General features: G+C 46.7%; 1 protein-coding gene across 1 annotated transcript in view; it reads right to left on the bottom strand.

Annotated features, from left to right (window-relative positions):
- The window catches only part of IGFBP6 (insulin like growth factor binding protein 6), a 241,703-nt gene extending 219,560 nt beyond the window's left edge, over positions 1 to 22,143 (bottom strand). The window contains exon 1 of the mRNA XM_069230935.1: positions 21,295 to 22,143. Within this exon, the coding sequence (XP_069087036.1) occupies positions 21,295 to 21,691 (397 nt within the window). The 5' untranslated portion in view covers positions 21,692 to 22,143. The remainder of the gene's footprint in view (positions 1 to 21,294) is intronic.
- Positions 22,144 to 27,512: the final 5,369 nt, after the last annotated feature.

The following is a 27,512-nucleotide window of genomic DNA, read 5'->3' as shown; positions in this document are numbered from 1 at the left end:
TTCATCGATCTATTAGCGTCCCCTTGTAAGTTTACTTATTAAGGTCAGAGGTGCTAACAAGGACAGTCAAGTTTTCGCTTCTGATTAATTCATGCTTTTGCCAAATCTGCTCAGTGTGATTAGACCATCAAGAGGTCATCTATGGAGGGAGGAGCACAAGGGGACTCAGTAAATGTAATGCCTCAAGAGATGAGGTCCACCAGGGTCACTGGCTTGTGCTCTAAGTTGAACTGTGTAGTGTTTTGTATTGCTGTGTGACTAAAATGTACTCTCTTTTCCTTGAGCTTGTGCAATCCACACTACCTCCCTGAGAAGCCTTTGACTCCTAGTCACGTGTGGAAAAGGTACTATATGGGCCAGTTTGTAGCGCAATAGCAGGAAGGGCCCCGGGACACTAATGACAAAGGTACTCAACCACCACAGTTGGGGCCCAGTAGTCTCTGTCTGCCCTGTTACCCCTCCAAACAAGGTCACTGATATTAAATATTGTGAGGATTAGGAAATGAATGTGTACTGTGCAAGCATCTAGCTGGCACCCAAGCATTTTTTTATTTTTTTGTGCATTCATGTTTTTCAAAGACTGCAACAATTATGTTTATATACATAGTTGGGATACAGGGAACACACATTTTGGCTAATGCTTCCAACCTGACTGATTTAAAATTCACGAAACCAAGAAATGGCACTGGATGAAGCATATGATGCAGAACTATCACAATTTGGAGAATTTTCGTGCAGCATTTTCTAACTTCTGAATGGAGCAACTTTCCTATAGGTAAATCTAAATTTTTCGATCCATTTGATCACTCTAAATGTCTATATATTGGACTCTGCTTCTCGCAAAGTTCGTTGTGACGTCCTCAAACAGGAACAAATTACTAAGAATGCAAAACTGGGACCTGCTAACAAATAAGGTTTCTGTCATAACTGCAAAGATATGACTACACGCTTTGTTATCAGAGATTTCTTGTGTACGTGAACCTCATTTGTAGGTTTCTTCCAATCCATTTTGTGTTCGTTTTTCACCACACATCAAACAGGGGAATTGGGCAAAATCAAGAGATTGCTCCTGGATAGCCTCTTTTAAGGACTGCAATTATTATACTATGGCACAAAAATCTAAAACCAATATTTTTTCCTGCAGTTACCTCAGCAGCGTGTCTTACTCAGGACCGGCTTGTGGTGGTAGCAGGGGGTGGAGCAGCACATGGGTTGGGGAAGGGGTAGTTAATAATAAAAAACTTACCTGAATTGTCACAGCCCCCTTTGTAACCACTGCGTTTCTCCTCTTCTGCAGGCACAGGCTCCCAGACTGCCCTGCGGCCAGACCTGAAGCTGCTCAGAGCAGCATCAGGATTGGCTGGGAGCACCGCGCTGCCAGGCAGACTGGGAGCCTGAGCCTGTGCAGGCTCTCTCCAGACAAGCAACTACTGCGCATGTGTGTATGGCTGAGCCGAGAAGGGCGGCCAAACATACATACTCAATGAGGGGGAGTGTGCACTCCCCCTCAGTGCTCGTAAAATTCTTTGGTCCGCCCCTTTTTCTAAAAACAATAATAAACATAGTTTATTATAGTTTTTAGCAAAAGGTTTGCAGCAGCTGCTGCTGGCGGTGGGGGCAACGCTCCTCCGCCCTTATGGAGGAGATGCCCCTGGTCTTACTATGGGGAGGTGATAGGTAGTACACGGGGAATAAAAATAATGGGACTATATTCCAACAACTACTAGCTGTTCATTCCAACTGTGTTGATTGTTGATGTAGCTTGCTTCCTATTTCCTCATTAAATGAATCTGGGCAAAGCTTGATTTTGAAAAGTTCTTGAGTGTTCGCCCTCCAGATCCCCATGAAACCCTCACCTAGACCCCTCTTTCTTAATTAAACATTTTTATTGTGATTTTTATTGTTAGACATTTATTTAGATATTGAAGTGTTATTTGACAGGCATCAAAAAATGTATTATCCTTTCCGATGATATTTATGTACAAAACAGGCCTCTGTTGGACCACATTTGTAAATTGCATCAAATAGAACTACAGGATCACATATAGTAACATATAACAAACAAAAAACCATCCCAATGCACTTTTGTCCTGAGGAATCTGTGGCAAGCTCAGAGCGGTTTTCCATCTAAATTACACTTTCACTGGCTTTTTATCAATGGGGACATTTACAGCGCTGCAAGTGATGTAACAAGGGCCCCGGTAGCCTCCGTGGTGCAGGGAGGGGGCCCTCAGCACAGAAAACCATGCACGAGCAGCAGGCCCCTGACTGAGTTGGGGGGGGGGGGCTCAGGTACTTTGCAGGAGGGGAGCTCAAGTTCCGTTATGCACTGTACAGCGCATATGTGAGGCCACGCCAAGGCATCCTGGGCATCTGACCAAGAGATCAAAAGGTACAGAGTGTGGGGTGCCATCAAGTCCACTGGCCACTGAGATATTGAGATTGGAAGGTAGTGTCACAGTGAACTGGGGTCTATAGAGTATCTGCCAGTGGAGAGCCATCAGCCCAGTTAATGAAGTCATGGGCTTCAAAGTGGGGAGTAACAAGGGCCTACCATCTGGTTCTCCGTGTTTTTTCAGACCTAGTACCAACACGTCCCACAGAGATCCAATCAGTCTCCTTTGGAGCCCTCGCCTCTCCTCCCCAATGACTGCCTCACTCTCCTCCACCTCTGCCCAGAAGAACACATTTGCCTTCCATGCAGCCCTACAAGGTGGTTGCAGCAACTTCAAGTGCACTGTTACACTACGCTTGGCTCGTAACAGTCGGAGATCAGTGAATTTTGCTATGACTTTCATTTTAGAGGCTCTAGGGTACATGCTTATCAGACAGGCTTCCATAGTAGTCATTTGGATCTCCCAGTGACTTCCATGAGCATGGTCTGCACCATACCACAAAACTCACTAATCTTGGGACTAGCCCATATAACATTGTGAAAGTCTGCAGGGGAGTGATGGCATCTCGTGCAATCAGGCTATGCTCCTGGGCATAACTGCCCAATTTGTTGTGGTGGGAGAATGTTGAGTTGTACAAATTTGAAACAGCTGTCCAGAAGACCTTAAGGGGATATTCTAGGACCTTTTGCCATTCATTATAGGCTCACACTGAAATGTCTTAACAGGTTCCCTGAGAGGTTGTAGGGAGATATTGATATCTTCTCGTATTTCCTTGTAGATCCAGGGCGCTAGTCTGTGGCCATGCCCTATTGTGTGTAAGGTTTGAAGAACTGCATTTTTAAGCGGTTTAGCTGGAGTTATATTTGAGAGCCGCAGGAGAGAACCTCTCATTTTACTGTATTGTAAAAACTAGCCAACGTATAGATTGTATTTATCCTTCAGTACCTGAAATCCAGGAGCATCTTGTCTTCATAGAGGTTCCCCAGTGTGTGCAAGCCCGCCCCCTCCCATTGTATCGGCTCTTGGACTGGGAGTGTGCTTGATCTGGAGGGAAGGCAACACAGCAGTATGGCATGCCTATGTATATGAACCCCTTCTCCAGAGGTCAGGAGCATTATGCACCAGGAGGGGTATCTCCCTCAGCAACTTCAAATCAGGAAACAATAATTTACCTAACTCTCAATCTCAGACATGGGCAGCTCTGGGAACTGTCTTGTGTAAGAGTTTTCCACTTTCCCAGTAGGCAATCCATTGGAGCCGTGCCGCCAGATAGTGCCCATAGAAGCTAGGGCACCCCAGCCATCATTGTCCAAGGAAAAGTTTAGCTTTGCCTGTCTTATCCTACGTCTTCCCCTGCTCCACACTAGGTCAATTAGGAGGATATTGGGGTGACATAAGTACGTTTTGGTATGGAGAGAGACAGATTTGCAAAATAATAACGAAGTTGCAGGAGCAGTGTTAAACCTGGAAGCCTTGGCATAGTTTCCTTCTAACTTTTTGCTTTCAGACCTGTTTTTGCTGGCCTTAGGATTCTGCACAGTTTACTACTGCCAACCAATGCTAAAGTGCTTTTCCTCTTTCCCTAAAACATGATATCATTGGCATATACCCAACTGGCATATTTATTTTACTTATAAGTCCCTAGTAAAGTGCACTATATGTGCCCAGTACCTATAACTTAAATGCTCCTACTAGGCCTGCAATACTGATTGTGCCACCCACTCAAGGAGCCTTTTAAACATGTTTCAAGCATGGCATTGCACAGTCTGTGTGTGTAGTTGTGAACTGCCAATTCACCCTGGCAAAATAAACCCTTTGCCAGGCCCAAACGTTTGTTTTTAATACATATAAGTCACCCCTAGGGTAGGCCCTGGACAGCCCAGAGGGCAGGGTTCAATGTATTTCAAAAGTTGGACATGTACTTTTTAGTTTTACATGTCCTCGTGGTGAAAAACTCTTACATTTGTTTTCACCACTGTAAGACCTATCTCTCCCATAGGTTAATGTTGAAATTACCTTATTACACTTTTTGAGCATAATTTCCAAATGGGAAGAGATGACCCGTTCAAGTTTGGTACCTCTGGAACCACAACCTAAAATCCTAAATTATGGTGAAGTTGGATTTTAAATTACAATTCTAAAAATGCCACTTTTAGAAAGTTGGCACTTTCTTGCCTTGGCCACTTAATGCCTGCAGTCTGTCTCTGGTCACATGGCTGGGTGTAGTTGGCAATTAGGCCTTGTGTCATCCTCCTGGACAGCTACACACAATAGGAGCTTAGAAGGTTGGAAGGGAGGAGCTTGACACAGCCTCACTTACACCTGAATAGGCTGTGTCCTGTTCCCAAATGACTGCATACCCCTTGTAGTTAGTCAGGGCCAGAGCAGGACATCTGTCTACTTCAAAGGCATGTCTTTGAAGTCTCCCCCACATCAAAGGCACCACTGGGTATAAGAACTGGATCTCAGAGATCACCACTTCAGTACCCTTCTGGATATGTGGATACTCTGCCAGGAAGAAGGCCTGCTGTGCTACTGAAGGACTGCCATTCTGCTAGACTGCACTCTGCTGCACCCCTGCTTTGATGTGCTGACCTGTTGCCCTCTTGCCTGGGAGTGGGAAAGGCTGGATCTGCATCTCTCCAACCCAGTACTCAGAGTGACTCCAAGAACTAGTTGGCTAGTCTCCTGATCTGAAGTCTCAGGGATCCTTGACTTTGACGCAACAGGACTCGCACTGCAGCCATGCAGCATCACAGAACCATTGCATCGGCTGTGTGACACAGCTCAACTTAGATCCATGCAGCCCACCACAACGAGGATTTAAGGTACTTTATTTAGCGGACCTAACTGGGTCCCTGTTGCTGCCCCACACTCCATCACGATCAGCCTTAACTTTTGACTTTTTTCTGGTCCGGCGCAACCAGATATCCCTGGTCGGAGCTTTTTGCTTTTAGGTGCTATGCTACAGTTTATTCTTTAAAAACATACAGCTTAAGTTCTACTGTTTTCATTGCTGTTGTTTGGGTCTTGTTTTATTTGTTAAATTAGACACTATTTTCCTAATCTGGTAAGCTTTTTGTGTTAGTTTTCAACGTTTTACTGTTTGAAGTGTTACACAAATACTTTACACATTTCCTTCAAGTTAAGCCTAACTGCTGTGTGCTAAGCTACTAGAGGGTGAGCACAGGTTCATTTGGGGTTTGCTTGTGCCTTACCCTAACAACAATTGTGGTTGCTTCTTGACCATGGTTCACACCCTAACCCACCAACAACCCAATTTCTCCCAAGCATGATCATTTTTGGTATTGCTATATGGCTTGGGCTGACAATGTTAATGAGGTCCAAAAGGTTACCTGGAATTTGATAGACCTTATATCTCTCTTTAGGGTTCATATAATAGATCTGTTTATGTGTGGTGAATATTGATTCACAGATATGAAAGGTGCTGGAGGCCCATTGTAATGGCTGGTTACCAAATAAGACCGTCTGTTGTGGCAAGGTATGTATCAGCAGAAATATGTCAGACTTATTATAATTAACCCTCAAGCCTGAGACAGCATAGAAATAATTCAGAGAAGTGGAAATTGGGGTGAGGCTCGCTGTCACATCACAGACGTATGCCAACCCATTGTCTGCGTGCAACACTGATGGGTGCGTAGTTCCGGATATAGGTATATCCTAGGTCCGGCTTTGACTTTATAGCCAGAGTCTCAATAACAAAGGCAAATATTAAGGGCAAAAGGAGCTTCCCTGTCTGAAGTCCCAGGCCATGTTATACAACTCTGAGATGTGCATACTTGCTTTTGCCCTCGTTGTCAGTATCCTGTATAATAGACTAATAAATCCCAACATCTACAGAGCAATTCTGTATTTATCCAAGAGGCTAGAAAGGTAAAGCCCCCAAAGTGTGTTGAAGGCCTGTTCAAGGTCCAATGAAAGGCAGACCGAGCTGGGCCATGTGCCCAGGGCCTCATCAAAATCTGATAAAATCTCTTGATGTTTAAAAAGGTATTCCTCCTGGGGATAATGCCATTTTAGTCACTATGGACTCATATGGGGAGGGCCATTAGAAGCCTCTCTGCTAGAATTATTTTGAAGATCTTGTACTCAGTCATCAAGATCGAAAAAGGATGATAAGAAGATAGAGTAATTTGAGGCAACCCTGATTTAAGGATAGTTGTGACAATGGCTTTATTAAATGGAGTAGACAGGTGTTCAGCAGATCTTACAACCTTGTAAAAAAGTAATTATTGGGTACCAACAGCGATTCAAAGGTGTCATAAATTTCGATAGGCATCATATCCGAGCCCGGCGTTTCCCTTTAAACAAGGTCTGGATGGCCATCTGGATTTCCTGCTCTGTTATCAGGGCAGCCAGGCTTTCAGTTCAGTTCTGGGGCACCTGGGTAAAACTCAGGTCCTCTCAGATCATGTCTAAGCCTGCTTCATTCTGGGTCCTATTGTCTGAGTAATATGCCTCATCATAGTTCCGAAATGCTTTAATAATCCCTTCTTGCATATTGAGTTCTCACTCTGTATCATCTTTACTAGCCAACACAGAGGACTCTGCTTGAGGGGATTTAGCAAGCCAGGCTAACAGACACCCCACTCTACCGCCCTCTGAATGGATCCTCTCCACATATTAATTATAATCAAGGTATTGCAGTCTTTCTAGGAGATTAAAGTGCTCACCACTTGCTTCCTGTAACTGCTCTCGACCAGCATGAACCAGAGCTACTTCCAGTTCCAGCAACAAATTTTCCACCCTCTTCCACTTGGCATCAATTGTACCTGGGGCTCCCATAGCGGCATGTATGCAGACCCCTTTGATGACTACCATAAAGGCCTCCCACTCTACCATGGGTGAGGAGGTTGTATTATCATTGCCATGGAAGTGATAAATTACTGCCTCTTTTAGTATTTCTCTGGAGATTGGCCCTAGAGACAAGAATACTGGAGTTTGTAAGTTAGAATCAAATTTTGGTTTCGCCCCAGTTTATCGCTGCCTCCATGGGGTTATGATCTGAGACAGTTTTTCCACATAAGTAGCATGATATACAGAGAAATGGCTGGACTACTTCCATCATCCATGTCTCTAGAGCTTTGGTGGTACAGATTGTTGGAGAGCTCGGTAATGGGGGGTGGTAGCAGTCGAGCTCCAGGTTCATAAAAGAGTTAAAGTCTCCACCCAAAATCCAGGGTAAACTCATTCAGTCAGCCAGCTGTTGCAAGAGGTCTACTAGGAACGCTGGCCATTTTACACTGCAGAGTATATGCCCCCCAAGACTGGTGGGAGACCATCTAAGCTACCTTTGGTAGGGCATGGCGCCCTGGGGAGTGCCCAGAGTTATCCTGCGTCCCATTCGCACCTGCTCGATATTAGTCTACCCAGGACCACACATTTTCTGGATTAGTGAAGAAGTGGGCCTGTTATTCTGCATTATCTTCAATTTCTCCAGGAAGAGAAGTGCGTACGACAGACCAATGTCTCAAAGACATTTTTTACTTCCTTGAAGGGGTCTCTGTGGTGTTGATCACCAGAATGAAGTTTTGAAAAATCATCACCCTGCAGTTTTCAACGTCAGGGAGAAATAGTGTGAGCTATTTGGAGGGTAAGTTCATGGTCACAGTAGTTCAAGATTCTTGCAACTATGGGTCTGGGATGTACCCTCGGAAGGGATCTCCTGGCTGGGACTCAATGTGCTCGCTACACCGTGAACACTGGGAAAAGCCCTTCTGGGCCCACCAGCTTTTGAAGCCAGGTTTTGATGTACAAGATAGAATTTGGACTCTCCGCCTTCTCTAGTAGGACTACTATACCAAAATTATTCCACCAGTCCCTCCCTTTCTGGACCCCAATTGAGTGCCTCGTTCATCCTTCACCAGGACATTAGATTCTGATCTGCAGGAACCCTGCAACACACACCTCCCCAAACATGAATGAGTTAATAACATGAAAGCAAATCAGTTTCTGATCCCTTCAAGTAGCCCTCACTCCAAAGTATATACATTCCTCACCACAAATCACAAACCCCTCTACAATACTACATTCAATCCTCCCATGACTACCCCACCCTACCCGATCCGGCATGGATCTCTTACCCAGACCCTCTCCTCAGACCTGCATTCAGCCCTTTCCTGCACAATGACATTCACCTAGATGTGAATTCAGTTCCATCCAGAATGCATGCTATCAGTGGCGGCCCGTCCTTTAGGGCGGAGGGGCCACGCCCCCCCCACCCCATGAAGAGTGTCTGTCAGGCTGAACAAAGGTCAGCCTGACAGACACTCTTCATGTTCAGGTCAGGCAGCCAGGAGCAGACATGCGCGATTTGCGCAGACTCCTGGCTGCCTGAGCTGAACTTTGCTGGGCTGAGGAGATCACGACCCTTATGGGCGTGACCTCCTCGGCCCAGCAAAGGTGCCTCGAGGCCCTCCCCTGGGTGACGAGGAAAGTGTCACCCATTGACACTCTCCCTGGGCGCTTCAGGTTTAAGCCCTGAAGTGCCCAGGGCGAGTGTCAATCAGTGACACTTCGTCACAGAGTGGGGTGGGGTCAGCAGACTCACTGACCTCATCCCACTCTGTGACGAGGCTGGGACTGCTGCCTTCCCTCATTGGCTGACCTCAGGTCAGCCAGTGAGGGAAGGCAGCAGTCCCAACCCTCCTGGGACCCGGAGGCTAAAGGTAAGTGTGTGTGTGTGTGTGTGTGTGTGTGTGTATATATGTATGTGTGTAATGTTTTACATTGAATGTTTGGTGCGTGCGTGCATGTTTGAGTGTTATGAGTGTTGTTAATGGATGTGAGTGCGTGCATGCATGTGTGAGTGAAAGAATGAATGTGTGTGATCTTGTAAAATGAATGTTTGGTGCGTGCGTGTATGTTTGAATGGAATGAGTGTTGTTAATGGATGAGCGTGCGTGCGTGTCTGTGTGTGAAAGAATGAGCCTGTGTGTGTGTGTGTGTTTGTTTGTGTGTTTGTGTGTGTGCCCCGCCCGCCCCCCTCCCAAAGCTGCCGGCCGCCACTGCATGCTATCATCAGACCAGGACACAACCTTCACCTTGAGTGAATACATAAGTGTGTGTGAATACACAGTACAGGCTTTGTAAATTGAATCACCTCTAGGTGGCCACAACTTCTCTCTTTCAAACAGCACTTTATATTTGAAACAGCTGGATATATTCCTTGCATACAGCCCTCCCTTTACACTCCCTTCTCAGGCCTGCATGTTGCATTCACCTAGAAAAGCATAGCGTAGCATAGCATAACATAGCAATCATGCTGCAGGAATGCCCACTAGACACCAAGGATTTTGTTTACTTTGTGTAAACAAATAAGGGGAGCGTCCCCTTGGGCAGGGGTCACTCCCCGGGGGGAGGGGGCATTTTATCTAAGGCCATTTCTGCCCCCCGGGGGCAGATCGGCCTATATTACTAGGCTGATCTGCCCCCAGGAGGGGCAGAAGCCACTAGACACCAGGGATTTTTTTTTTTTAATGAAATTGCCATAAGGGGAGTGACCCCTTATCAAGGGTCGCTCCCCACGGGGCAGTTTGTTTATTAGGCCTTTTCTGCCCCTCCCCCCTCCCCCGGTGGCAGGTCGGCCTATATTAATTGGGCTGATCTGCCCCCGGGGGGGCCGAAGCCTTTAGATACCAGGGATTTTGTTTTGTTTGTTTACATTGATAAGGGGAGCGACCCCTCAGGCATGGGTCGCTCCCCTGGGGGGGAGGAAATTGTTTTTAGGCCATTTCGGCCAGATCGGCCAAGTTTTGATAGGCCAATCTGCCCCCAAGGGGGGCAGAAACCACTAGACACAAGGGATATTTTTTTGTGACAATATCAATCAAGGTTCGCTCCCCTGGGGGGATACATTTATTTTAGGCCATTTCTTTCCCCCTTGGGGGCAGATGAGCCTATTTCTATAAGGCTCATCTGCCCCCAATGGGGCAGAAAGCTCACCAGACACCAGGAAATAAGAAAAATAAGAGGGTGGGGGTATGGCCATACCCCCCAATAAATGGGGACAAAGTTGTTCTGGGCAGATGGGGCAATTACCCCCGATCCACTCCCCCGGGGGGGGGGGCAGAAAGCCTATTAGATGCCATGGTATTTAAAAATAAAAAATAGTAGGGTGGTGGGTACCAATCAGTATGGGCATGGTTATGCCCCTACCCCATTTTTTTTTTTTATTTTAAATATTTTTATTAACAATTTGCTGTTATACACATACAGAATGATTTGATGTGGCAATTGGTCTTTCCCATGCAGCACAGCATGTTACATCGTTTGCTCGAATATCACATTCTTTCTTATACCTTTACATCATTTTTAATTGCTTATGGTCTAATTCTGAAGCCTCGTACGTTTACCTGTGCGCCATATGAGAGCCATGCCACAGATCTGATTTTTGTACATCTAAAACAGTCTTTAACTAAAGTTAAACAAGTTAATGGTGCGATGAAACTTGTATGGGCAGGCGGTTCCATTGTCTGGAGTTAACCTCTTCTCCGTTACCCTTTGGAGCAGGGTTGGCTCCTTTCATGTTATCCGTCCCCTTTTATTCCCAAAACGGTAACTCCTTCAAGTAATGCCCATTTCCTTCTAACCCCGTTTGGTCATTTCTGTGATCTTGGGCTGCGTATCCCATGTCTATCTTCGTTTCCCTTCTAGTATCTTCTAGATTCCAAACCCTGGTTTCACCCTTCCTTGCCACAGGAGTTGTGTCACTGCCGACTTCTATTTCTGTCCATTAGTTTTATTTGTATGTCAGTCCCTCTGTATTTGGGTCTGTACCTCTTAGCATCCCCTCCCATTTCGTCAGTATCTCCTCCCATTCTGGGGCGATGGGGGTATGGCGGAGTCCACCCTCCTCCTCTCTCTTCAGTATCTGCAGTTCTGCTCTGGCCCACTTCTCTAATTCCCGTCTCCATTCCGTCAGTGATGGGCATCTGGGGGATTTCCACCCCAAGGTAATTAGTCTCCGGTATAAAACCAGAGCCAGGTCCAGAAAACGACCCCTCACCTTCCCACGTGGAAGTCCCGTTCTAAGACCCAATAGGCACACATTGGGGGATAGGGCCAAATCCCTTTCAAGCAGTCTAGACAGGTCCGCCAACACACTGCCCCAGCCCAGTCGCAGATTGGGACAGTTCCACACCATGTGGTCAAAGTCTGCGTTCACGTCACTGCACCTGGGGCATGTCCTGGGGACCCCCCTGTACATTAAGGATAAGCGGTGTGGGGTAAGGTAGGTCCTGTGTGTATAATTATATTGGGTATATCTTGGTCTCGTGTTTCTCGACGCCTCCCTTGGGTACGCTAGCACTCTACTCCACTCTGAGTCTGTTATCTCATTTTCCAGGGATCTCTCCCACCTCTCCCTTAGGGGTTGCAATGGGTCAAGGGCCCCCTCCTGTTGGGCTCGATACAGTCTTGTGATGCGGTGGGCATCATCCCCCAATGTTAGAAGGAGATGTAATATTTGATGGGTGGTAGGCTCTACATTCACTGTTTCCCAGTGTTCCCGTAGATTATGTGTTAACTTCTGGTACAGAGGAAATTGTCCCAGATGGATTCCCCTATCATTCACTAGGTCAGTAAAGGGCCTCAACACCCCATCCCAGAATAAGTCACCTACCGTCTCTACTCCTGCTCTTTTCAAAATCCCGAGCCCTGTACCCACCAAGCCATCCTCCCTCAGATCTAGTATTAGGGCGGTCAGTGGCAAGGCCGGGGAATAAGGGGATCCCACCCCCGCTCGTCTTGCGCACCTCTTCCAGCAAAGTATGGCTACTTTCATCATCGGACTGTCCATTTGGCGTGCCACCTTCTTGTTAATCAACTGCGCTATGACCCGATCCGCACTCTATCTCCAATGGTAATCCATCTGTCCAGGTATCCCTTCCCAGCGAACCAACTGGCGACCCATTGCAGTTGGCACGACAGGTAATAGGCCTCAAAATCTGGAACCCCCAGGCCTCCCTCCAAAGTTGGTCTACATAGGGTTGGGAGTGCTGTACGTCGGCGGCAGTCATCCCAGATAAGTTCCCTAAGTGAAGTATTTAACTCTTGAAATCACGCTGAAGGAATCGATAATGGTAAGTTAGCAAAATAATAGAGGAGGCGGGGAGCATGATAATTTTAGATAAAGAAATTCTGGCCATGATGGATAATTTTAATGAGCGGCAGAAACCGACTGAGGCCCTCAGGGAGCGGAGTGTCCTTCCAATGTTTCCATCCCTCAGATCCCCGGTCTCATGGTATATTTGTATACCCAAATGCTTAAAAGTGGGTGGATCCCAAACTATGTCCCCAGGGCAGGAGGAGGGCCGCCCACAAATTTGTGTTAGGGGAAAAAAGAATGTCTTGCTCCTGTTGAGGCATAAACCTGACAGTGCACCGAAATGGTCTAGCGTCAGCAAAGCCCAAGGCAAGCCCGACTCTCCATCATTGAGGTATATGAGTATATCATCGGCATACAATGAAATGATATGTTCTGATTGACCCCATTTTATTCCCCTGCCAGTGCCCTTGCTTCGCATGGAAACCGCCAGCGGCTCTATGGTTAGAGCACATAGAAGTGGCGATAGCGGGCACCCTTGTCGTGACCCTCGGTATATAGGGTAAGTATCCGATATCATTCTGCCCGTCCTCACCCTCGCCAATGGGGACATATACAGTAAGTCCACCCATTTTATCCAGCCTTCTCCCATTCCCATCCGCCGCATCACTGTTCTCAGATAGTCCCATCTGACCGAGTCGAAAGCTTTCTCAAAATCTACTGCAAGCAGCACTCCTGCCCTGGGCCTCTCTTCCTCGGGCATGTGCAAGATAGCGAACAAACGCCTCAAGTTCAAAGAGGTGCTGCGGTTCGGGACAAAGCCATTCTGATCAGTATGCACTAACCCGGTGATGTGGCGTAGCAGTCTATTGACTAAGGCTTTGCTGAGGATTTTAAAATCGTTATTCAGCATTGATAGAGGCCTAAAATCGGTTACTGAGGCTTCTTTCGACTTCGTTTTGGGCAGAGGGACCACCAGTGCCTCCCTAAGCGAGTCCGGCAGCATTCCGCATTGCAATGCTTCCGTATACATCTCCACCAACTGGGGGGTTAACAGTGTAGAATATTTTTTGTAAAAGTCCATCCGCCCCTGGGGTCTTACCAGAGGCCAACTGTGCTATAGCCTCCTGTACCTCATCTACCGTCAGCGGGCCCCCTAAACTATCCTGTTCCTCGGGTGCCAGCGTGGTCAGGGGGAGTGGACGCAAAAAGTTGTCAAGGTCATCTGCTCTAAGCTCTCCCGGGGCCCTGTAGAGATGGGAGTAGTACTCTTTGAAGGCATCATTTATGGGTCCCGGCATACACAGATGTTCCCCCCTTTATCATAGACACTCGGGTCCACTGTCCCCTTCAGCCCTTACTAACTACGCCAGCATTCTACCTGAGCGGCCCTCCTCAGCCTGGAGTGATGCCAGATATTTCCGAAGGCTGTAACAGCGGAGCTGTTCTTCCACCTGGGCATATGACTTCCGTGCCTGGACATATCTTTCCTGTATTGCATCCCCGTTCCCCCCACCTCACTCCCCTTTGTGTATTATCCTTTCCAAACTATTCAGTTTGCGTACTAGAGTGCGTCTCACTCCGACTGTCTGACCTAGACAAAAACCTCTAGTTGTCACCTTGAAAGCCTCCCATTCCAAGGATCTTGAAGAGGCCAATCCTTTGTTAGTTTTAATATAGTCTGAGAGGTGTAGGCAAAGGGATTCTCTATATGCTTGGTCCTCTAACGAGCTGGGGGACAGTCTCCATGTCGGGACAGGGGGCCTATCCATTGTCGCCCTCCTGGTAACCAGTAGGTGGTTATGGTCTGATAATGTGCGAGCAAAGTATTCTGCGCGGGTCATTCCCTGTGCGAGATCTGCTGTACACACTACCCTACCAATTTTGGTATGTACTTGGTGTAGTCCCGAATAGAATGAGTAGTCTCTCTCAGTGGGGTGTTGTTCCCGCCATACACCCACTAGGCCCCACGCATTCATCCATTCTCTCAATTTTCTCGCCACTCTATGTGTCGCTGCCCCTGAAACCGGTGGAGAGGACCGGTCTAAGTCCACATCTAATATTCCGTTAAAGTCTTCTCCGATTAGGATACCCCCGGTTTGTTGGCATGTGAGATGACTCGAAAGTTGCGTTATAAAGGGGACGTGATTTTGGTTGGGGTCGTAGACACTGCCCAGGACAATTGGAGTTCCATGAAGCCTCCCCTCCGCTATCACAAACCTACACTCATGGTCTATGTCCTTAGATATGACTTCAAAGGGAACCCCCGCTCGTATCCAAATCAAGGTGCCCCTCGAATATGCTGATGCCCCTACCCCAACTAAAAGGGGTAAAAGTCTTTCAGCTCTCCCCCGCACACTAAAAGATCTTATCCCAACGGCAAGCAAGAGGACAATTGATTATTTTGGGTTTTGATTTTACATTTGGGCAATTAGAGCTTGTCTAACTCTCAAAATCGTCCCACTTAGAATGGTGAGGGCTGAACATTTTGGACTTTGGGACACTGTCATGGAGAAAAATCTACGAGACCTAGACACAAAAACTAAAGCATCTGAAAACTAAACATCTGGTTGAGTCCAGGGTAGTGTGCTTCACATGCACCCCACACCATTTTCCTACCCACAATGCCCTGCAAACCTCTAACTTTGCTTTGGAAATCACACATTTTTCCCACATTTTTGTGATGGAACCTTCAGGAATCTGCAGGAACACACAAAATTCCTAACACTCAGCATTGTCGCATCTATACCGATATGCCCCACCTGTTGGCCTAAAAACCTTTTTTCCCAAACTGCCCTTTTGGACAAGCTTTGGTTCCCCCTCATTTTCGATATGTTTTTGGCTCTTCCCTGTCACAAGCACTTGGCCCAGCTACACCAGTGAGATATCATTTTTATCGGGAGATTGAGCGGAACGTTGAGTGGTAGTAAATTTGTGCTGGTGCGGTGATCCCACACAGAAATTGGGGGCAAATGTTTTTTTTTGTAGCTAAATTTGAGGTTTGCTGAGGATTCTGGGTAAGAAACCACTGGTGGATCCAAGATGTCACACCTGCCTGGACTCCCTCGGGTGTCTAGTTTTCAGAAATGTCTGGGTTTGGTAGGTTTCCCTAGATGGCTGCTGAGCCCAAGACCAAAAACGCAGGTGCTCCCTCCTACCCCCCCAACAAAAACAGGTAGTTTTGTATTTAATAATTTTGATGTGTCCAGGTAGTGTTTTGGGGCATTTCCTGTTGTGGGCACTAGGCCTAGCCACACGAGTGAGGTACCATTTTTATCTAGAGATTTGGGGGAATGCTGAGTGGAAGGAAATTTGTGGCTCCTCTCAGATTCCAGAATTTTTTATCACCGAAATGAGATGGAAAAAATGTTTTTTTTGCCAACTTTTTAGGTTTGCGAAGGATTCTGGGTAACAGAACCTAGTGGGAGCACCACAAGTTGCCCCATCGTGAGTTCTCCTGGGTGTCTAGTTTTCAGAGATGTCCAGGTTTGCTAGGTTTTCCTAGGTGCCGGATGAGCTAGAGGCCAAAATCCACCGCTAGGCACTTTGCAAAAAACAGGTCAGTTTTCTTTGGGAAAATGTGATGTGTCCACGTTGTGTTTTGGGGCATTTCCTGTTGCGGGCACTAGGCCTACCCACACAAGTGAGGTACCATTTTTATCAGGAGACTTGGGGGAATGGTGGGTTGAAGAAAATGTATGGCTCCTCTTAGATTCTAGAACTTTCTGACACCGAAATGAGAGTAAAAGTGTTTTTTTTTGTAAAATTGTGAGGTTTGCAGAGGATTCTGGGTAATAGAACATGGTGAGAGCCCGACAAGTCACCCCATCTTGGATTCCCCTAGGGGTCTAGTTTTAAAAAATGCACCGGTTTGGCAGGTTTCCCTAGGTGCTGGCTGAGCTAGAGGCCAAAATCCACAGCTAGGCACTTTGCAAAAAACAGGTCTGTTTTGTTTGGGAAAATGTGGTGTGTCCATGTTGTGTTTTGGCATGTTGTGTTTTGCCGCGGTCAGTACGCCTACCCACACAAGTGAGGTACCATTTTTATCTGGAGACTTGGGGGAACGCTAGGTGGAAGAAAACGTGTGGCTCCTCTCGGATATCAGAACTTTTTGTTACCGAAATGTGAGGAAAAAGTGTTTTTTTGCCAAATTTTTAGGTTTGCAAATGATTCTGGGTAACAGAACCTGGCGAAAGCTAGGTGTCTAGTTTTAAAAAATGCACAGGTTTGGTAGGTTTCCCTAGGTGCCAGCTAAGCTAGAGGCCAAAATCCACTGCTAGGGACTTTTAAAAAAAATCACTTCAGATTTGAATGTAAAAATGTTTTGTATCCATATTGCATTTCCTGTCACGGGCATTAGACCTATCCACACAAGTGATGTACCATTTTTATGGGGAGACTTGGGGTAACACAGAATAGCAGAACAAGTGTTATTGTCCCTTGCCTTTCTCTACGTTTTTACCTTCCAAATGTAAGACAGTGTGTAAAAAAGACATCTATTTGAGAAATGTCCTGTAGTTCACATGCTGGTATGGGGACCCCGGAATCAGAGATGTGCAAATAACCACTGCTTCTCAACACCTTATCTTGTGGCCATTTCGGAAAATCAAACATTTCCTTGATACCTTTTTTTCACTCTTTATATTTCACCAAATGAATTGCTGTATATCAGAATACAATGAAAACTTATTGCAAGGTGCAGCTCCTCTATTGGCTCTGGGTACCTAGAGATCTTGATGAACCTACAAGTCCTATATATCCCCACAACCAGAACACTCCAGCAGACATAACAGTATATTGCTTTCAAACACCTGACATCACAGGAAAAAGTTACAGAGTAAAATGTGGAGAAAAAGGACTGTTTTTTTTCACCTCAATTTCAATATTCTTTTATTTCAGTTGTTATTTTCTGTAGGAAAACCTTGAAAGGTCTACACAAATAACCCCTTGCTGAATTGAGAATTTTGTCTACTTTTTATAAACGTTTAGCTTTCTGGGATCCAGCATTGGTCTCACACTGGAACTGGAAGGAGGCGAAAAGCACAAAAAATAGTAAAAATGGGGTATGTCCCAGTAAAATGCAAAAATTGTGTTGAAAAGTGTGGTTTTCTGATTCAAGTCTGCCTGTTCCTGAAATCTAGGAAGATGGTGATTTTAGCACTGCAAACCCTTTGTTAATGCCATTTTCAGGGAAAAAACACAAGCCTTCTTCTGCAGCCTTTTTTCCCATTTTGTTTAAAAAAACGAAATTTATGCTGTATTTTGGCTAATTTCTTGTTGTCCTCTAGGGGAACCTACAAACTCTGGGTACCCCTAGGATGTTGGAAAAAAAGGATGCAAATTTGAAGTGGGTAGCTTATGTGGACAAAAAGTTATGAGGGACTAAGTGTGAACTGCCCAAAATAGCCAAAAAAAGGCCTGGCAACTGGAAGGGGAAAAGGCCTGGCAGTGAAGGGGTTAAAAGCCAGTCTTTCATTATGTGTATGCTTAGTTATAAACTTAAGAACAACAAATATAACTTTGCTATCAAAAGTAACCAATTACGCTGCAACCACAATATCTAGAATCTCCTAAATATTTAATAAAATACACATAAAATACTATTGACATTTGTTGATATAATGCATCATTCATTGGACTACGTTTAGTCCAAAAATAACATGCACAACAGCTGTATATAGTCAATGTACTAAAAAAGGTTTTTAAATATGCAACAAAGAACTTCTATTTCGAAAAATAAAATGTTTTAGACAAACTTCCCTGTTTTTACAAACACAGAGTAACATTGTGCAGTTTGAAAAACGTTAGATCTTTTCTTAAAAACTGGATTTTTTCTGAACAAACTCACTCGCGCCCATCACAAAGTAGGCACCACCGTGCAAAGGCCCCCAAACCCTGGTCGTATTGCACTCCCTACTGTTCTGTAGTATAGCCATCAGTAAAAACCTCCTTTTCTGATTAGATAGTTTTCTCCTAGCCACCCAGAGGATCTCCATCAAACAGCATTCATTCTTTATCAGTAACTCTTCATCATCAGAGAATAGTAATGATTAAGCGCTGATATTAGCTGATATTAGCTGATCACCCTGCCAGTTGCCCTTGCCCTTCAACCAATAGTTATAGATTTGGCTACCAGCCTTCTTTTCCCCAGGTAGCCAGCAGCACCCTCCCATCATCCATGTACAAGGCAGTACTCTCCATGAGCCAGAGGCTTCCCATGAGGCAGAACCCCTTCTGATATAACTGGCGGTGTTCCTCCACCAACTCTCTTGAGATGCTGTGTCCCTACCGAAGGACTCTAACCCCTCCGATTGATCATCAGGCTGGTAGCTGAGGCAGTCATCTCTCAGATCACCATCAGTGTCCCACAGTTTTCAACAAAGGTGCATAACGTAGGGGCCTGGGTGGAGGCTGCAGGGCTTGGTGGGAGAGAGGTACACTGGCCGCAGTCAAAGACCATCCCATTTGGGAAAATGGGGGTTAACCTTTTCAGGGGCCCACCTAGCAGACAGTCAAGCTGTCTGGTTTGCTAAAGACACCGGGGAGACTTTCAGAAAGTTGACCTATGAATGCATTCTGCTTGCTGATTATCATTGGCTTTCTGGTTTTCAACTCATACTTTCTGATTTTCAATTTGCTGGCTTTATTTGCTTTAGGATCTCCAGATTCAGTTTGTCCCTCCCTGTGCCTCGCTGTGTTTTCTGTATCCTTCCTCTAACTCGCTTTCTGTTAGCAGGTCTTTAAATTTTATTCTTATCTAGTCACATTGGCTGTCCATCCAAAGACAGAGGTCAAATTTCAGGCTCTGTCTTCCAAGGGCACTTGTTTACTTTCCTTACTCTGACTTCAAAGTGAGAAGATTCATATGACAATCTTGCTGGATTCTGGGGGTAAGAAAGAGTTTTTTTCTGGCACAGAACGACCTTTAAATGAACTGTGTAAGTATTTCAGAATATATAAGAATTATGAACAAACGAATGAAGCAAATTTTTTGTTATTTCTGAAGTATGTTGGAAACAAATACTTTAATATCATCAAAACCAATCATTAAACTAGCTGATGTAATTTCCACACATTTTTGTCTGTGCACTGTATAGTTTTATTAGTAAACCTGTATTTCTCTGAAAATGTAATGGTCATTTCAATTGAAAATATGTTGTCTGTAATGGCAGTTTGCCACCACATCAATAATACTCCACTCTACGCCACTCCTCTCTACTCTGCACCACTCCAAAACTATGCACTCTACTCTGCACCACTCCACTTTCCAACTACATGCCACAGGACCCTGCACCACTCCACTTTATGCCACTGCAATCTCTGCCACTTCATTCTACGCTTCGCTACTCTAAACTGTACCACTCTACGCCAATGCACTCTTTGCCACTCTACTCTACACCACTGCATTCTATATTACTGCACTCTACACCACTCCAGTTTAGGTCACACCAATCTACTCTGCACAACTCCACTCTACGCCACTGTAGTTTAAGCCACCCTGCAACACTGCACTCTTTGTCACTGCACTCTATGCCAATACACTTTATGCCAGTGCACTTTACTCTGTAACACTCAACTCTATGCCGCTGCACTCTACACCAATCCACCAGATGCTACTCTAATCTACTCTGCACCACTGCACTTTATGACACTGCACTTTACACCACTTTACTCAATGCCATTACACTCTATGCCACTCTCTACCATGCACCACTCCACTCTTCGCCACTTCACTACAGTCTGAAACAAAACAATCTACTCTACGCCACTGCACTCTAAGCCACTCTACTCCACTCTATGCCACTGCACTCTATGCCCCTCTACTATTAACCACTGCACACTACGCCAGCACACTCTACACAACTGCACTGTCACTGCAATCTATTCTACATCACTGTACTCAACACCACTGCTGTCCATGCAACTCCACACCACTTTACACCACTGCATTCTGACACTTTACTCTGCAACACTGCTCTCCCCACCATTGAGCTCTATGCCACTCTGTACTACTCCACTCTACGCCACTTCACTCTATGCCACTGCACTGTATGGCACTATAGTCTGCACCACTCAGTGCTATTCTACTCCACACCACTGTACACCACTGCACTCTATGCCACTCAGCTCTAATCTGCGCTACTGCCCTCTGCATCACTCAACTCTACTTCACTTCACTCTGCACCACTCTACGCCACTCTACTCTATGCCACTGCACTCTATGCCACTCTACTCTACTCTGCACCACTTCCCTCTATGCCACTGCACTCTGAGCTGCTCTGCCCCACTCCACACCACTGCCCTCTACCATGCACCACTCTTATCTACACCACTTCATTGTACGCCTCTGAATTAAATGCCACTGCACTCAATGCCACTGCTCTATGCAACTATACTTTGTAATAATCTAAGCGAATGCACCCTACACCAGTCCTCCCTACTCTATGCCACTCCAGTGTATGCCACTCTAAGCAACTCCACACTATGCAACTCCAGTACAACACTCTACTCCACTCTTTGTCATTTCAGTCTGACACGCCACACAACTCTCCTCTACGCCACTAACTTTTAGCCATGCTGGACACCAGCCACACTTGCATAAGCGAGACCTATTGTCTTTACCAATGCTTGTTACACATGCCTCCACTACAGAGAGACACCTCTTGTGATCTTAAAAGCTTGCAAAGGGGCTCCCCGATGATGACTTTCAGCCCACAGCAGCCTCTCCCCTCCTCGGGTCTTGTAGTGGTGTTCTTGCAGGTCCCCCGCCCCACCTCGAGGGTAGCACTAGCCCCCCACTCCCACCTCCATTTCCCTGCATGCAGCCCTCACCTGGCTGGACAGCAGTGTGCTTCCTGCAGATCCCATTGCCTTGTAGCAGGGCGTGCAGTGGCATTCTCTCCTCGTCTCTGGCGGTGCAGCGCAGGCCGCGAGCACAGCTGGGGGTGTACACCCCACAGGCCTCTCCCAGGTCTCTGTAGCAGGCAGGGTCGCAGGGCTCCTCCGGGGCCAGGCTATGGCAGTCTCGGCGGCAGGGCGTCCCAGCAGCTCTGTAGCAGAGTGGGTTTTTGCACGGGTCCTTGGGGTGGCCCGCTCCGGGGGTGTCCGGCTGCTGCTCCACTGGATCGAGCTCTCCATCCCCGCAGACCAGGCACTCCGATGCATCGCCTCTACCCAATACTTTGGCTTCCAGCAGCAACATCACCAGCAGCCAGCAGCGTGGACGCATACTTTGGGTGTGTGTGGGAATGTGCGGTGGGGACTACTTGTCTCTGTGCTTTGTAATGTCTTGCCCTCTACCTAAGCCTTCGATCCAAGTGGCTGTGCTTTTCTTACTGTTTCTATATAATCTATATGTTTGTCGGTGCATAAGTATTCTAACTATCTATGGATTTCTCTCCACAGTATCTCTGACTCTTAGGCGAGCCTGGTTTGCGTCTTGTGCTCCTCATGTACTCCCTCTGCAAACTCAGTTCCTTAAATAGATTTGTAGCCCAGCCCCAGAGCCCGTATCCTCCCAGGTCTGTAACAGCTCCTGGAGACTGACACCGACATCCCCCAAAAGTGTCCGAGGGAGCCTGGAGCACTGATGGGACCTAATGGTCCCCACCCCTTTTATCGTGATGTCGTTCTTCCTCCCGTTCTCTTCTTTTGCTTTCTCGTGTATTTGTCTTTGCCGATGGCGTCTTTTCATTTACGTTGACGCACTGCCGCACTCACTGACCTTTCCTATTTAATTTATTTTGTTCGGTTGTCATTTTTCCAAATGTTTACGGCCAGATCCATTTCAGCTCTCATTCGAGTCGACATCACTACTTTTCCCTGTAATTTTCTTTCTGTTGTAATTGTTTTTGTTTTTCATCGCGTTTTTCTCTTTATTTTTTCTTTCTTTGTTCTTTTCCTATCGCTCCATATTTTCTCTCTCTTTGTCTCCGTTTTTTATTCGTTTTTCCCTGTCGGCGTTTTCCCTTTTCTGTTCCTCTTTCCCTGGAACTCATCATGTTTTTTTGACTCTCATTACATTTCCCTTAGTCTTTATTTGCGCCTCCTTTTCCCTGTATTCCCCCTCCTTGTTGTCTTTCTTTTTCTTTCCTGCTTACCGAATATCCTTCTCATTCTCTTTCCCTTTTCCGTACCGTTTTTCAATTTACCATCTCTTTCCTCCACTCTCTCTTTCTGTTTATTTCTTTGCTTGCACACTGTCTCTCACTCACTAGTTTACCCCCTTTACCCCATTTTACGCCCATGCCCCTCTTATATATCTCTTCCATCTAATTACCACTCAGTTTCTCATTTTTCTATCCCTTTTTAGCTCCCTTGTTCCCTTTCTCTATACATATCCAGGTACCCTTTTTCCACCTACTTGTTTGCACATCATTCTCTTTCTTAACCCCTCTCACTCTGTTTCTCTCTGTTAGAAATGTGGTCTTTGGTTTGCAGTCAGGTTACCCCCTCTCCAAGCAAGGACCCTCAATCTAGTCAGGGTAAAGGAGAATCACCCTTGGTTAACCCCCGCTCAAACCATTGGTAACTTGGCACGAACAGGCAGGCTTAACTTCAGAAGCAAGGTGTAAAGTATTTGTACCAACACACACAGTAACTTAGTGAAAACACTACAAAATTACACAACACAGGTTTAGAAAAATAGTTAATATTTATCTAAACAAAACAGGACCAAAACGACAAAATCCCGACATACACAATTCAAGTTATGAATTTTTAAAGATTAAACTCAAAAATAGTGCCTAGAAACACAAAATGCTTCAATGAGGTGATAACATTGCGTCATAACGGAGCCGTTCCCAATAATCCGACGCCAATGGCGTCGGGTATGGAGTCACGGAGACCGCCAGGTACAGTACCTTAGTAAAATGTGAAAACAAGCCGGTGTGTGAAGTTGGGGATTGTAGGGTCGCTGGATCCGAGGTGGCGTCGGTTCCGGTGGTGCGGGGCGAAGGAGCGGATATGTCAAGAAGAGGCGTCGGGTCCTTGCTGCGGAGCAGTGGAGGTGAGGCGACGTCAGTGCAAAGTGTTGAATGCACGCACTTCGGGCGGAGTCGATATCCGGCGTTAACGATGTGGTGCAGCGACTTCCACGGAGTCGTGGACTTCGGCGGGGCTGCAGGGATGTCGGGCCTGCGAGCGTCGTCTCACTCCAGCGAGGGCCACGGAGTTGGGTGCAGGCGGCGCCACAGGATTCGGCAGCGGCGTCAGTCCAGAGTCATCCAAAGTCGGTTTTCTTGGATTTTCACCAGCTTCTCCTTTCAAGGACCCAGGGACTGGATAGGGCACCACTTGTCAGGGCAGGAGTCTCAGCAGAGAGTGCAGGTGCTGGTAGCAGAAGTCTTTGATGGCCCTGAGACTTCAGAACAGGGGGCATGCTCAGTCCAAGCCCTAGGAGATTCTTCTCAAGCAGAAATATACCACAAAGTCCAGTTTTTGTCCCCTTTCACAAGCAGAAGCAGCAACTGCAGGATAGCCCAACAAAGCACAGTCACAGTCAGGTGCAGCATTTCTCCTCAACTCTTCAGCTCTTCTCCTTGGCATAGGTTCTTCTTGATTCCAGAAGTGATATAATTTTTAGGGGTTTTGGGTGCTCTTCTTATACCCCTTTATGCCTCTGAAGTAGGTCTACTTCAAAGGAAAGTCTATCTTGTTTGTGAGATCCTGCCTTGCCCAGACCAGGCCCCAGACACACACCAGGGGGTTGAAGACTGCATTGTGTGAGGGCAGGCACAGCCCTTTCAGGTGTGAGTTACCACTCGTCCCCTCCCTCCCAGCACAGATGGCTCATCAGGGTATGCAGGCTACACCCCAGCTCCCTTTGTGTCACTGTCTAGAGAGAGGTGCAAACAGCCCAGCTGTCAAACTGACCCATACAGGGAATCCACAAACAGGCAGAGTCACAGAATGGTTTAAGCAAGAAAATTACTACTTTCTAAAAGTGGCATTTTCAAACACACAATCTAAAAAACAACTTTACTAAAAGATGTATTTTTTAATATTGTGAGCTCAGAGACCTAAACTCCAAATTTCTATCTGCTCCCAAAGAGAATCTGCACTTTACTAATATTTAAAGGCATGTTAACCTATGAGAGGGATAGGCAAAGCAACAGTGATAAACGAATTTGGCAGTATTTCACTGTTGGGAAATGTAAAACACATAAGTACATGTCCCATCTTTTACATATACTGCACCCCACCCATGGGGCTACCTAGGGTCTACCTTCTGGGTGCCTTACATGTAAGAAAAGGGAAGGCTTAGGCCTTGCAAGTGGGTACACTTGCCAAGTTGAATTGGCAGTTTAAAACCACACACACAGATACTGACGTGGCAGGTCTGAGCCATGTTTACAGGGCTACTAATGTGGGTGGCACAACCAGGGCTGCATGTCAAGTAGTCACTAGTAGCATTTGATTTACAGACTCTGGGCACCTCTAGTGCACTTTAATAGGGACTTACTAGTAAATCAAATATGCCAATCATGAAAAGCCAATTCTACATATATTTTACATAGGAGCACTTGCACTTTAGCACTGGATAGCAGTGGTAAAGTGCCCAGAGAATCAAAAACAGCAAAAAGAGAGTCCAGCACACATCAACAACCTGGGAAACAGAGGCAAAAAGTTAGGGGAGACCACGCCAGGGATGCCAAGTCAAACACTCTCCCACTCTGAATCAATCAATAAAACATTTGTAAAGCACAGCAAATAACCTGTGAGGGTCTCGAGGCACTGGAGCTGTATGCTGCTGTGTGGAGGTATGACCATTCGAACGTCCAGGTTTTCAGTTCTCTTCTGAATCGCTGGAGTGACAATGTGGTCCTGAGGTGCAGGGGGAGATTGTTCCAAGCCTTGCCTGGCAGGTGCAAGAAGTAGCATCCTTGGCTCAATGGGTCCCTGGGGTGTCTGCGAGGGAGAGGGAAGCTGATCGAAGGTGTCTGGTCGGTTGGTGGAAGGTCAGCGTTGGTTCATGTAAGCTAATCCTTCGTTGTGCAGGGCCTTGTAGGTGTGGTTCAGCATCTTGAACAGGCATCTCTTTTAAATCAAGAGCCAGTGTAATTTCTTGAGGTAGGGAGTGATGTGAGTCGTTCTGGAGAGGTTGAGTATGAGTCTTGCGGCTGAGTTTTGTATTGTCTGGAGTCTCTTCAGGAGGAATGTAGTGATTCTTATGTAGAGCCTGTTTCCGTAGTCCAGTCTGCTGGTGATGAGGGCCTGTGTGACATTCCTTATGGTGTTTGTTAGGAGCCACCTACAGATCTTGCAGAGCATGCAACAGATGTGGAAGCAGGAGAATGAGACTGCATCAATTTGTTTCCTCATGGATAGCTTGCTATCCAGGATGATGCTGAGGTTGTGGGTGTGGTCTGTTGTGGCGGAGGGTATGTCGAGCTCTGTGGGCCAACATTTGTCGTCCATGGTGAGGTGTTGTTCCCAATGTTGAGGACTTCAGTTTTTTCTGTGTTGCGTTTGAGACAGTTGTCCTTCATCCAGTCTGCTATGTTCATCATGCATCTCTGCAAGTTAGCTTTGGTGGTGGAAGGATCTTCGGACAGTGAGAGGATGAGCTGTGAGTTATCAGAATAGGAGATGATGATGAATCCGTGTGATCGGACAGTGACAGCCAGGGGGGTCATGGAGGTGTTGAAGGTGGTTGGGCTGAGGGACGATCCCTGGGGGACTCCACAGATGATCTACTTGGGCTCTGAGGTGAACCATGGGAGACAGATCCTTTGGGTTCTGCCGGTGAGGTATGAGGCGATCCATTTGAGGGTGTTTCCTTGAATCCAGATGCGGTGAAGTCTGTTGATCAGGATATGGTGAGATACGGTGTGAAATGCTGCGGACAGGTCCAGGAGGATGATGGCTGCATTTCCCCACCATCCAGGAGGGTTCTGATGTCATCTATGGCTGCAATCAGGGCTGTCTAAGTGTTGCAGCCAGCTTTAAATCCGGATTGTGAGGGGCCCAGGAGGTTGTGGTCTTCTACATGTTGGGTGAGTTGCAGGCTGATTGCTTTCTCAAGGACTTTTGCTGGATAGGAGAGCAGGGAGATGGGCTGGTAGTTCTTCAATTTGGCTTTTTGAGGAGTGGTCTCACTCCAGCGTGTTTCCAGTCCTCCGTGAAGGAGGCCACGGTGATGGAGGTAATCAGGACCTTCCTAAGCTAGTCGCCCATTGGCTTGCTTCTGAGGTTGAAGATGCGGTGGGGCAAGGGTCCATGGGTGCTCCAGAGTGCACAGAGTTCATGATGAAGACAGTGTCTTGTGTGGTGAGGAGATCCCAGTGGGTGAGAAGGTTGCCCGGGTTTGTGTTCGTGGGTGTGAGCTGGATGATGCTGTCTGCGGTGGAGGGTTGGCATTTAAAGTTTTCATAGCTTGTCGCAGAAGAAGTCCGCAAGGTTGGCGTACAGTTCCTGGAAGGGAATGATGTCGTTCTTGGTGGCTGTGGGACTGGTAAACTCCTTAACAGTGGCAAAGAGTTCTTTGCTGTGGTTTGCACTGGCTTGGAAGTGGTCTGCGAATGTGTTCTTCTTGGTTTATTTCAGGAGGCGGTGGTACTGGGTGAGAGCGGTCCTGTAGGCAGTGTGGGCTTCAGTTTTTGTGCTGATGTGCCACTTCCTTTCAAGTTGTCGGCAGTTTCATTTGGTGGAGTGCAGTTCCTCAGTGAACCAACTTGTCTTTTGTTTTGTTCTTTGACCTTGGCTGTCTTGGCCAGGGCAATGGCGTTGGCGCATTCTGTGATCCACTGGGAGAAGTTCTTTGCTACTTGTTCAGAGGCTTGTGTAGAGCCTGGGAGGTGGGAGCAGAGATTGTTGTCCCACTGGCCTTCTCATACCTTTTTCCAGTTTCTTCACCTGGATCTGTGGGGGCATGTGCCTGGGTAGGTGGGCACTGAGATGGTCAAGGGTATGATGTGGTGGTCGGACCAGGTGAATGGTGTGGCGTGGATGTGCCTGACTCTGTCGCTGGAGGTGAAGATGGGGTCGAGCGTGTGTCCTGCAATGTGGGTAGGGTCACCGAAGAGCTGCTTGAGGCCGATGTTGCTCAA

The sequence above is a fragment of the Pleurodeles waltl genome, chromosome 4_2, assembly GCF_031143425.1.
Source record: "Pleurodeles waltl isolate 20211129_DDA chromosome 4_2, aPleWal1.hap1.20221129, whole genome shotgun sequence".
NCBI lineage: Eukaryota > Metazoa > Chordata > Amphibia > Caudata > Salamandridae > Pleurodeles > Pleurodeles waltl.
The sequence above is the reverse complement of the archived record's forward strand: the minus strand, read 5'-3'. Positions and strand labels throughout refer to the sequence as shown.